The 12,642-nt window shown below is 63.5% G+C and overlaps 1 protein-coding gene across 1 annotated transcript in view; it reads right to left on the bottom strand.

Moving 5' to 3' along the window:
• Nucleotides 1-5,892: 5,892 nt before the first annotated feature.
• Nucleotides 5,893-12,642, bottom strand: part of SLC12A7 (solute carrier family 12 member 7) — a 38,691-nt gene continuing 31,941 nt past the window's right edge. Inside the window, exons 21-24 of the mRNA XM_072958895.1 lie at nt 12,175-12,282; nt 11,004-11,182; nt 7,709-7,842; nt 5,893-6,463 (exon numbers count right to left, since the gene is read on the bottom strand). Of these exons, the coding sequence (XP_072814996.1) occupies nt 6,372-6,463; nt 7,709-7,842; nt 11,004-11,182; nt 12,175-12,282 (513 nt within the window). The 3' untranslated portion in view covers nt 5,893-6,371. The remainder of the gene's footprint in view (nt 6,464-7,708; nt 7,843-11,003; nt 11,183-12,174; nt 12,283-12,642) is intronic.

Here is a 12,642-nt window from a genome sequence, read left to right as displayed (position 1 = left end):
TACCTTGTTTAAAGTGAGTTTCCAAACAGAACCGGGCCGTCCTGCACCAGCACCGGCCACCAGCACAGACAGCAGGCGGCTCGGTGGGGCAGGCACACGCTGCAGCGGGAACACGTGTCTGTGTCTGCTGATACGTGGGTGGGAGGAGGGTTAACACGCGTGCAGCACACTCCACTCCACACTCACGGGTGACTCCTCCCCACTCGCTGCCCTAAAGACACAGCCAGAAACACCTGAGCCCCAAACTGGGTTCGTGGCGCGGGGACACTTCCCGCCTTCGTCGGGGGCCACGTGGACCAAGGCTCCCATGCTGGCGCTGGCTCCTGGTGAGTACGTCGCCCGGAGGAGCCGGCGCTCCTTCCCCTCTTCTCTCAGCCCTCTCCACGGGGTGTTCGTGGCTGCTGGAAAGTCCCTCGGGGTTTCCGAGTAGCTGCCATCTCCGTGAGCCGCGCCCGCGTGCTGGGAGGGCTGGGGGACGCGCACATCGTGGTGCTCCGGGTGTTGCAGAAGCAGATTCAGGCCGTGCCTGGGGGGCCAGAGGCCAGCGGCCAGGCGGGAAGACTGGACAGGTCCATGTTCCGGCCACATTCTGTTCACTCGCTGTGAGTACTGCACGAAGAGGTGTTTGCAGAGATCTTATCACCCCCGCCCCTGGTCCCTTTCCCACGTGGAGAGCTCTCGCACATGAGGGGACCTTTCAGTTGGCCCCAGCAGACCCGTCCAGCCCTGCGACTGTCCACTCAGCCCTTGGGTGCATGCTGGCCGACCAGCTGGCAGCTGTGATGAGGCCTGAGCGCTGGCCTCTTTGACTCCAGACCCTGGTTTTAAAGACAAAATGTGACAGAAACACCATCAAACAGACCAGAAGCTGAGGGAATGCTGCTTGTGGGGCTGGGAAGCAGGGAAGCCCAGCTCCCCGACACCAGTGGGCCCAGGACGGTGCACTCGAGCACTACAGGGACAGAAGACCACTTGAGGGTGTCGACTGCAGAAAAGACGCCCACCCTAAAGGCTGAGTTACGCTTTATTTGGTGGACTTAGTGGGGACCCGCGCCCGGGAGACGGCCTCTCAGGTGCTCTAGGGGACTGTTCTGGAGAAGTGAGGGAGAAACCAGGACGTGCAGGGGTTTTTGCAGCACAGACCAGGTAGCTGGAACGTCAGAAGGTGACTGTGGATTAAGGAACACCAGACGTCTCAAGTTGGGGAACTTAGCATTTCTCTACGCACGGGAAGATGCAGGCGTCTGGGCTCACTGAAGCCACCCCTGTGACGTGCACCTGAGCTGCCCGGGGCCAGGGTCCTGTGCCTCCCCAGCCCGAGTCCCCTCGGGGGCACCGCCTGGGGCGGCAGCAGAGGCCGGGCTGCCTGCTTGTCCGCATCCCGAGTTCCCTGCGGGCCCCTGGGGGCCAGGGTACTGTCTGATGACTTGATGGCCGCAGCGTCCTTTGTTTACTGGTGCGGCTGCTATACTTTTCACTCACGAGGTCAACAAGAAAGACCGCTTGTGAGCATCGATGTGGACACATTAACCAAACACCCGCCTGTGCAGAACCCGTCCCGTGGATGCTGTAGCTGCCCTGGGGCTGGGGGCCCACAGGAACCCCCGTGTCGGGGAAGCAGAGGCCCCCCCTGGAAGAAAGGCTGGGGTGCGGCTGGAGGCGGAGATGGAGGAGGACTGTGCCTGCCCGGGGCTCTGGTGGGGGAGCCGGTTTCCCACGCTGTGTCCACCCTCCTTGAAGGCACCACGGAAGTGTGGTGAACGGTCAGGTCTTGCCATTGATTTAAGTGTAGACTTTGCAACTGGATCATCTCAAAGGTGGACCAACCTGTATCTTACAGGCCCAAGAAGGCCCCTTGGAGAGTGTGTTGCCAAATAAACCTGATGCTGAGTGAAGGGAGCTCTCTGTGGTGCTCCCAGGGCGTGGTCTCTGGTCTCCGGCTGACCCCAGAGCCGGTCATGTCAGCTCCATGCCCCCCATTCCCCCCCCGGACCCTCCGTCCACACACACCCGGTCTCCCTCTTGTGCCGCCTCCCAGGGAAGGGGAGGCCTTGTCTGGGGTCTCGGGGTCCAGTCCTGTTCCTTCAGCGGCTCCAGGCCTGCCAGGTCAGTCCTGCCCACCTGTCTGGACCCGTGGGCCTGTGTCTCAGCTGCCCTGCCCATCCCTGTCCTCCCAGCCCAGAGGTGGGTCCAAAGAGTGGCGCCACCCTGCCCTGTGGACCTGGCCCAGCGCAGCCTGGCCTTTCCGGTCCACAGCACGCAGGCCGTGGGGCCACAGCCTCCCCACCCCCATCCACACTTCTTTCTCCTCTGTGTCCCGGGTCCCTCTGAGCACAGGTAGGACACGGGTCACTCATGTCTCTGCATTCCTGGCACGTGGTGCAGGATGTGGGAGGAGACGGCCCGGCCCAGGGCCCCCGGCCCGCAGCCCATCCCACCCCCACAAGCCACCCCCACCCCAGGCCCCGCTCTGCCTCGTTTACTCTCTTCTGCCCACAGCCTTCATGCTTCTCTGCACTTGAGGGGAGCCCTGTGCCCCCACCACACGCTGGCCTCGCTGCCTCGGGTCCTGTTCCCACCTGCTCCTTGGGGCCCCACAGCTTGTCCCCGGTGTCACGCTCCTCAGCAGAGGGGCCCAGCGAGCTGAGGGTCACTGAGTGACTGGACGTATGGGCCCCCCGCCCCCGGCCCGCCCACCCCCACAACCAGATGTAGGATAGCCGCCCAGCCTGAGCCTGAAGGGTGGGGAGGGAGGCTCCCACCTCCAGCCAGCAGCTGAGATGGGGGCAGTGGCCTCTCGTGGGCTCCATGAGCCACAGCTCCGGCAAAACACTCAACGCCTCCGTTAGCGTTGAATGTGGGCCTCTGCCCCGGGGAGGGGCAGACCATGGACAAGCGCGTGCCCCCAGCCCCTCCTCGCCCTCTGATGTGCCGCAACCCCCGGGCCTCCGTCTGGAGCTGATTCCGGTGGGGCTGCGTCCCCAGCAAGATGCTAGTTGATGCCATGACGCTGGTCCAGAACCCTGTGCAGGAAGGGGCACCCAGGGCCCTGACCTCCCTGCACCTGGCGGCCCAGGTGAGCGCCCCTGGCCACTGCTGATGCAGGCAGTGAGGGTGTGCACCCGGCGGGGCTGGGGAGAGCAGGTCCTAGGGGACGGGATGGGAAGGGGCTCTGGAGGGAGTGGTGGTCAGACCTCACTTACCAGGAAACCTGGGGAGGCCCGGTCGACAACGTGGAGGTGGGGAGGGAACGGCGGGGGCGGCGGAGTGGGGCGTGCCGAGAACTCCCACAGAGGACGGTCAGCAGCTCAGAATCACAGCTCATGAGCCCCTCGGCCCTGAAGGCTCCCCAGAGAAGATTCCAGATCACGGGAGAGGCAGCAAATGCACACTGACTGGGGCCACGGGGACCTGAGGGTCCCGAGCGTGGGCTGAGCAGGGGGAGGGCCGAGGTGCCCACAGAAGGCTCGGCGAGTCCGACAAAGCCCCCAGACATGCGCTCAAAGTCCAAAAGCATTTCTGTTGGGCTGCCACCGGTCAGGAGCTAATGTTTAAAGTTACCGTGTTGGTTAATTTCATGTCGACCTGACTGGCTCAGGGGCCCAGTGCTCTGTGAAGCGTGACTTCCAGGTGTGTCTGTGAGGGCTTCTGGAAGGGGTCAGCCTTTGACTCAGTGAACTGAACAAAGATTCACCCTCCTGGCTGTGGGCGGCACCGTCCAACCCGTGGACCACAGCTGTGACGGGAGGGCCGACTCCCTCTGCTCCAGCCGGGCCGTGGCCTCTGGCCCTGGGCGTCGCAGGTTCTGGGCCTGGGGCCTGAGGACTGGCGCGTACACCGCTGGCTGCCCGTGCTCCTGGGCCTCCAGCCTGAGGGCAGGTGACGTGGGGCGACCCCCGTAATTAACGCCTCCTCTGACGTCTGCCGGGGTGCGTCCTACCATTCTGAACATCAGCGTCGGCCAGTAAGTCTAATAGGGGACATACGCGCCCTCCCCCAAAAGCTAAGCTCCGAGGACACCCACGTGAAGCGGCGACGCAGCCCAATCGGAATCTCCAGGGGACGGTTTTGCAGCCGTCAATCAGCTGATGCTAACAGGGCAGGAGCCGCGGTAACTAAGTCAGTGTGCGAGGCCCGGTGCGAGGCCAGGCAACGGGACCAGCGGGGCAGGACAGCGGGGCACGAAGGTTGCTGCCACGCTCGGCTGCCGTGGAGCGCAGGGCCATGCACCTCCACGACTGTGGACAGCATCTCTCGGCGGGGCCGTGGGGGGTCACACGGTCACTCTATGTTTAGCAAACCCAGGAACCGCCACTCCCTTCCCAGGGCAGCCCCAGCTGCGCCCCCACCGGCGGTGTCCTCCACACGCCTGCAACACGGGTTCGTCTCCTTTTCCTCGGTCACACCCACATCCTAGTCAGTGTGAAATGCTGTCTCGTGAGCCCATGTATCAGATTAAAGGGTCCGCTCTAATCAGAGTCTTTGCTGGTTCCACCCATATGGAAACTACAGGCTGGTAATTCCAGCGAGCAGCCGCGTCTCCTTACTGCGCTGCACACGTACCCGGGGGGCAGGGGGCCGCTTCCTACTGACTCCATCAGCCTGTTGCTTTGGTTTGACTTTTTCAGACAGTTCACATGCTAACTCTCCAGCCACATGATCAGACCTGAAATAAACCCGGGGAGGGGGTGCGTTTCTCCACACGTTTAATTTTCATGCTCGATGAGACAGAGTGTTCTCCAACACACTCAGATCTTCATTTTATTCTACTGACAAAATCATACAAAGAACCTCGAAAAGGCAAACACGAAGCCAACGGCCACAGTTAAGAGTCCCACAGTTTACAGAACAGGAAGGACCTAGGGTGCAGACAGACGTGGCAGGTGCTTGGCCGGGCCGGGTGTCGCAGAGAGTGGGGGGTCCTGTATGCGCAGCTGCTTCCCAGCCTTGACCAACCTGCCAGCCGGTGCACAGGGACCCGGGACCCAGGAGAGGGACCTGAAGAGGGAGGTACAAGTCACCGCTGAACTGAGATCCCCGCCCCAAGCTCAGCTGTGGCGTTTGGCACACGCTCTGGCCGTGGTCATCCTGACGGTGACGCTGACCCTCCATGCTGCCTGACTGCCCCTCAGAAACATCTGGAAACACACGCTTAGCCCCTGCCTGACCTGAAGCCTGTGGACAGGGCCGATTCCCTTGGGAGCCCATGGCAACCAGAGAAAGCCAAGGGCCTGGCTGTTCGGAGCCCATTTCACAGACACAACCTCCTTGTGGACGATGTTTATCACTGAAACTCCCCCGGACGTTTAAATAAATAAATAACCCATACAGAAAGTGAGGCACAAATTACTGCAACAACACACGGTGAACATGACAGCGCGTGTAAAGTGCAAACAGTCCAGGATCAAGGGAAGGTGCCTGTCAGTGCCCCAAACGTGGCGGGAACACCCCCACCCCCACAGCCACAATGCCCCAGGCCCATCCGGAGGTGACAGGCTCAGCTGGCAGCCGTGTGCAGTGGCTGCAGGACCTCCCACGGCTGCACCCCGTCCCCTCTCAAGAGCCTGAAGCATGGAAACGAGGTTGCAGGAGCCAGTGCGTCAGACGCTGGACCGTGTGGCACTCCCCATCCTGAAGGCTCTTCCACTGTCGCCTGCAGCGGGGGATTCCCGGCATCCGCCATTTCTAGGGTCGCCCCCGGCCTCCCAGTCACCCGCACCAGGTACAGCAGCTCGGGTGCCGGCCGGGCCGTCAGTGCGGGGAGACAACTGGTCACGAGCACGGCCTGGCTCTTCCACCGGCTGCTTCCTGGTACGAACCCCACCAGGACCCGCCCACCCACCCGCAGACGCCTGCCCTGCGGTCCGCAAGAACCAGCACATGAGCCCACCGTCGAGGGGACGGTCTTTACTCTGCCTCCATTTCAGAAACCCCAGCCCGGCTACTGAGAGGGGCAGGTGGGCAGCATTGCCCGGGGAGCCGACACGAGCCCTCAACCGCGGGTCAGCTTCAGCCTGGGGGCTTCTCCTGGCACCGTGCGGGGGCCGGGGGTCTGAGTGACCCTGACTGCACAACAGCCTGCAGGTCCAGCCCAGGGAGATCAGTTCGAGAGTCCAGGTGCTCCCTGTCTCTCTTTGCCGTCAGGAGACGGACGGGCACAGACCAGGTCGCCGCCAGCACCCCGGGAGCATGGGGAGCACTGAGGGTGTCGAGCCTGCCCTGGGACGCGGGGAAGGCTTCAGTCACACGTCAGCACTCGGCCTGGAGAGCCCCGGTGCCATCTAGAAACTTCTACAGGACGCCACGCACTGGCCACTGCACACTGCAGCACCGTCCCCACCTGCCCAGTGCACCCCCAGGGTGGCCGAGCGTTAGGAGTAGATGGTGACCACCTCCCGGCCGCTGCCCCTGACCAGGAGGACCCGGTTCAGCCCCTCGGTCAGGACCTCGAGGAACTCCATATCTGCGGTGCGCTGAGTTAAGGACACAGCTGGCCCAACCTTGCAAGTAGCCAGAAGTGTGAAGGGGACAGCTTTACTCACCCCGGTCCTGTGTCCAGTCAGGATCGGTTTGAGAAAGAGGTGGAGGACGGGGGCGGCAGGCCCGGAGAGGGAGGGAGGGACTGTGCGAGGGGAAGAGGAGTGCTGACCCCGCCCAACAGAGACCTCAGCTAGGGCTGCGGTCAGCCTACACCTGCAGCTGCCTGACCAGGAACCTGGAGGGACCCCCGTCCTCGCCCAGGGGCTCTGGGCACAGATCCAAGGGAAAGGATGCAACAGACACGTCCACCACCAGGACACCTAGACTGACCGGAAGTCCTGGCTCCAAGGAGGCATGGATCCCTGGGCTTGTGGTCCTCCTGAGGCTTAAAGCCCGAGGACCAAGCTGCTGGCCTCCTTACAGCTTCCTGCCTGCTGCTCCCCAGGGTGGGGTGGGGCTGAACTCAGAGGATGACCAGGCTGCACGCCCCCTGGGTGGCCCAGGGTGGGGCGGACCTGTGACCCCCAAGGTCAGGCCTGGCAGCCTTGCTCCACGCAGCAGCTGACGGGGTTCCACAAGTTGGGGGCACTTGGTGCTGGGAAGGGCTCAGAGCGGAGCCACTGGCAGAACCTCATGGACTGGGCCCCTAGGCTCTGCCCCGTCCCCCAGATGACTGGGAAGAGGCCGGGACAGGAGCTGGGAAGGCAAGAGCCTGGAGCCCAGAGCCGAGGCAGGAAGGCTGGGGTCAGTGACATGGTTTCTGTGCCCACGTTCACCCCACTCATCACCTGAATTCCCCAGGTGTCAGCCTGCTCTCCACGGAGGCCTCTGTCACCCAGAGCACCAAGCACGTCTTCTATCTCCTCACCTCCACGAGTCTACACTGTCTCCTCGGCCCCGCGCTCACGCTGAGTCAGTGAGGGGCGATTTCTGAGACTCCCCAAGCCCAGCTTCCCTGGCCATCAATAGCTCAAATGTGGGGACCAGGCAGACGACAGGAACTGGGTCTGCTCACAGCCTCTGCGCTCGCTGGCCCACAGCCCCACACGGCCCCCGTGATACAGCTCTGGTCCGGGCACCTCAGGTCACCCACATCCCACGCTAAGGGCCCCACAGCTCCCAACCCCAGCCCCAGGCGCCTCCCCTGAGCAGCAGCGGGGTGAGGGGCCCTCCCACCACATGGCGGCTGTCCCCCACCTCAGCAAGGGCAGCATCTGGGAAAGGATACAGTTCTCGTCCCCCTGCCGGTTTTTGGGGGGCCCCGGCATGTTGAGCAGGACCAGCTGGGCATCCTGGGACTTGTCGAGGATGACACCATTGAGCTTCACAGCCGTGTGCATCCTCCGGACGTTGGACTGGTTCCTGTGAGAGGGAGACAGTCACACGGCACCTCCAATATGCAGTCCTGGGCACCAGGCTGTGTCTGAGCCCCAACTTGCCCACTTGGCTCCCATCAGAAAGGGCAGGTGGAGACAGGTCAGACCCGCCACCTGGAGAAGCCACAGGACGCGATGCCACGTGTGGCAGAGACAACAGCCGGAGGCCACTCCTGTGGGCGGAAGCGGAACCTCGGACGACACAGCGAGCCCGTTTCCAGGTTGAGAGGCGTCTCCGTCGAGACCCCTGCCCCGCGGCCAGCCCGTCCTTAAATGCTGCCCCATGAGGAACCTGCTGCCGGAGTGAGCACCACCTGCGGCCACTAACCCAGTGGGTGAGGAAGGAGGGCCCAGCCCACCACCAGTGCCTGAGGCCCGAGCCCCTCTAACAGAGCTGGGGACACTGGCCAAGTATGTGGCCACCGCGAGGCCCGCCCCGGCTCGTGGCCTGCCCGGACGCTGCTGCTCCTGGCCGACAGCAACCGCTCCCACACCGGTGACCAGACCCTGTGCCTCACGTCCTTGCCCACTGCCCTGACCCCACAGCCTGCTGCACACTGATGCCTCTCACGGTGCTCTGGGCAGCCAGCCTCCCAGGGAGGCTCCTCGGGGACGCAAGACTGGGGACGCTGCTGCCCTGTGCCCGCCAGCAAGCCCTCCTCCTCTGCATCGGCCCCTCAATGAGCTGCACCCCGGGAAGCACACAGCAAACCCCGACTGGGAGGACCCAAGCCCCTGCACCTGCTCCTCCCTCTGCACAGCTGCCGGTGCTGGGGCCACGTGCGGCAGAGCGGGGGGCCGGTGTGGGGGCTGCAGCTGGAAGGAGCTCACCATGCCCAGGACACAAGAGGGGCGGGCGGCTGGGCAGACAGACAGACAGACAGACGAGGCCGCCACGTGATGGTCGGGAAAGGCCCGCAGGACGGGAGCCTGGGCCACAGCCTTTGATCAGCTCAAACTTTAAGCCAAATAAATCCAATTACAACCGCCAATTACCAGGAGAAAACGGGGAAATGGAACCCTTGGTTTTCTCGCTCCAGTTTCATCTGATAAAATTACAGGCTGGGTCTCTGTTCTCGGCACAGCCAGGGGCCTTTGGTTCCGAGAACCGAGAATTAGTTGCCTGGATGGATCCCTATTATCGGTGTGTTTGGGGACACAACAGCAATTCTAGAAACGTGTCTGTGATATTAAAGGGCCTTGGGGTTAAGAGTCTGACAACACATATAATCTTAAAATCAAGGGCCAGGCCTGGACATACCCGCGGTTCCAGGACTGTGGGCCCATGGAGGCCAGAGAGGCCCGGGCGGCCCTCACGTGTCCAGAAGGTAACAGACACTTGCACTGGTTACCCGACAGCCAGCCGTGAAGCCACCAAACGGGGAAACGCGTCATCACATGCTGAGTCTGGTGGAGAAGCGCTTCCCCAGCCAGGTTCTCTGAGGCTGGACCTGCGGTCGGGCTGGTGGGCTGCCCAGGGTTGGGGAGGGCGGGGGAGGCCCGTGGACGGCGTGCGGGCAGGGCGGGATTCTGGACCCTGGCTGCTGACAGCAGACGACCACACACCCCGGGGCCAGCCACGGTGTGCCCGCCATGGGGTCACCTGTGGGCTAACCTCCCACCTTCCGGGAGCTTCCCGCAGCCCAACCCCCGCGGCAGACCAGACTGGCTCTCCTGCCCGCTTCCCGCAGGCCCGGGACAGTGGCAGCTGGCTGCACTCGGGCCAGGCCTGCCGCTCGCAGCCCCTTCGACGGGGAGTTGGAGGGGACACCTACTGCTGCACTACGGGCTTGTTGTGCGTTCTTACTCAAATGCTTCATCTGGAGGTCACTTTATGTTTATGAAAAAACAGAGCAGGCAGCACGGAGTCCTGTGCACTCGCCCCCGGGGCTCCTTCAAGGGACCCACACTCCTGCGGCCCCTGGGGCGTGAGCTGCTCGGGTCTAGGGGCTGAAACAGGAAGTCTGGCCACCGAGTCATGAGGCTCCGCTGGGCACCCCGGGAGGGAAGACAGCCCGGAAGTCACAGGGGAGCTGGGGCGGATGGACAGACAGACAGCAGCCCTCCAGGCCCTGGATCTCTGGCCCTAACCCCCAGGGCCAGCCCCAAAAGAGGATTCACACACATCCCTTCTGATGAGATCAAACGTGGCAGCTTCCTACAGGGCAAAAAGGCACTGGGCGCTGCGGAGACAGAAGGAAAAGCTGTCCCCACGCAGCCGAGACTGGGTGCATCTGGACCCCGGGACCCCGAGGAATGTGGGTGAATCAAACTGACAGCTACCAGAACACTCGCCCTCCGCTCTGGAGCCCGCTCAGGACCAACCCTCCCCAGACCTCGTCCGCAGGCGCTGTTCAGAGAAGGAATGTCGGGTATGTGCCCCGAGCCACTCCGGGCGAGGGAGTGAGTTAAACAGGAAGTTCCTCAAAGTCAAGCAGTGCAGGGCTGAGCACGGACACACGGACGCGCACACGAGGCCAGGCACGGAGAAGGAACACGCGCACACGGGGCCGTGCATGCACAGGACTGCACACGTGTGTGCTCACGGGCACATCCACACACGGGACCGTGCACACACTCTGACGTGCACGCACGGGTCGCGAGGGGCAGTGCGTGCAGCGCATGCCAGGCAACCAAGTCTATGAGGTCCCAGGACCGGGAGGACTTACAGGTTTCCCCACTCTCTATGCGGAAGAGAAGACAGAATGCACGTTACTTCCCGAGCAAACACGACGCCCCCGCTGACTGTGCTCCTCCTCCAGGGCATCTGTCCCCTCGGCCCAGAGAGCCCCCCAGGCCCTTCTGACAACTCGGGCTACGCCGAAGACCCGGGAGATGCCGTCCTGACTCTCCCACCCGGGACCCTCCTCAGGCCCAGCCACACGCCCACTGGGCTCCCAGCTCAACGCCATGGGCGGAGCCCCGGCAGGCGGATGGGCCAGCCTGATGGGCAGCCTGGAGGGTCAGAGCGGGGAGTCCGGCCCCGGGGGCAGCCCCGACCTCCAGGTGCTGCAAAAGCCCCCGGAACACTGTCTGCCACCTCGCCACCCACTGCCGCCCGCTTCCCTGCAAACTGGCCTGAAAGGAGACCGTGGGGCAGCGAAGGGGCCCGTCCCCACTGTGGGTCAGAACAGGGCTGACACTCACGGCTTCAGGCTGAAGAGGTCCTTGAACCCGGACGCAGCAGCATCCTTGTTCCGATGTTTCTCGGCAATCAGCTTCTCCTTCGTCCAGGTCATCTGCACTCTGTCCGGTGTGGATGGGGCCTGGGTCCTGGCGGCCGCCACAGAGTGGGACGCGGTGTGCCTGTCGTGGATAAGCTGCGCCTGGCGGGAGGGCAAGGCAGCGCCAGTCTCACTGTGATGCCAGGTACCAACCCCCAGGGAGGAGCGAGCGGGCAGAGAGGCTGGCGGCCCCACAGCCCCGGGGACACCTGGATTGGCCCTCCCAGCCCCACGGGCGTCCAGACCAAACTCGGGCTTCCTCCTGTCTCCTCCTGCCCCAGCTCTGAAGGCCCAGGAAAGCACCCTGGCCTCCACGTTGCAGGAGGCACGACACCCAAGACTCTACCGGATGCTGCTCCACGTGGACGCGTGGGCTCCACCCCGACCCGCTCACCCGCCTGCCCGCCCACCCTCCCCTCAGCCTTCCAGCCACCTGTCCACCCACTGACTCATCTGCAGTGCAGAGACCGCCAGGGAGCCCAGGCCCCGGGGAGGGGCAGCAAGAGCTGCAGAGTTTTGGGGTGGGGGGAGCCGCAGCAGCACGCAGGCACCCTGGGAAGCTGCGGGCGAAGACAGCGCTGACCGGCAGCCAGAGGGAGTCGGGGAGGCCGTGGGGATGGACAGAGTGAGGTCTCTCAGGTGGTGACGTGTGAGGTGGAAGGGAGCTGGGAGAGGGGCAAGGAGGTGGCCCTGAGGGACTCGTGTGGCTGCTGGCTTGGGGACTGGAGGGACTGGGGTGTCATGGGAGAGGGGGCCGTGGTGCTCAGTAAAAGATGGCTCCAGACCGGGGGGCTGTGCGTAAGCAGGAAGGCCGGGTGGACGCCGGCTCTGTGTGGACCTCACGTGTGAGCCCAGGGCCGCAGAGCCCCTGAGCCCGGCCTGGGTGGCAAGGAGGGCGTGACGTGAGCTGAGTGGGGAGGTGAGGTGGAGCAGAAGCTGCATCACCAGCTTTTCACAAACCAGGCAGAGGTGAAGGGCTCACAGTGACCTCAATGATCCCAGTCCCCATGGTCACGTGGGGTCTGGAAAAAGGCAGGCCAGCCTTTCGTCAAAGGCTCCGGGACGACCACCTGTGCGACGAACCAGACACGCACCTCCCTCTCGCGCTCCGTCTTGGACAGCTGCATCTGCTTTAGCATCTGGGACCTCTGCTCCATCACCAGCGTCTTCTCATAAGTGAACGCTGAAATGTCATTCTCAACCTGCAAGTTCCAAAGCGCAGAAGTAAACACCAGTACAAAACTGGTGCGTTCTCACCAGGCAACCCCAGTTACACAACGAGTGTGCCGTGCGTCCTCAGTGCCCTCAGCAGGTCTCGGAGCCCCGGGCCCCGAACTCCCCGAGGGGGGCTGTGTGTGCACGTGTGTGCGTGGGCAACCACGAGTCTGTGAATGGCTGTCAATCGGAACGCCCTCCGCCCACCCCAGGACCCACGTTCACTAACACACGAGACACAGAGAAGAAAACACCACAGCCATGGCTCTGGACCGGAGCCCGTCCACTGGAACCAGGAAAGCAGGCCAGGCGTGGCTGACAGGAGGTGTTTTTAGGCTCAGGAGAGC

This window comes from Vicugna pacos, chromosome 3 (genome assembly GCF_048564905.1).
Source record: "Vicugna pacos chromosome 3, VicPac4, whole genome shotgun sequence".
Classification (NCBI taxonomy): domain Eukaryota; kingdom Metazoa; phylum Chordata; class Mammalia; order Artiodactyla; family Camelidae; genus Vicugna; species Vicugna pacos.
Note: the sequence above shows the minus strand (reverse complement) of the source record. Positions and strands in the feature narration are given on the sequence as shown.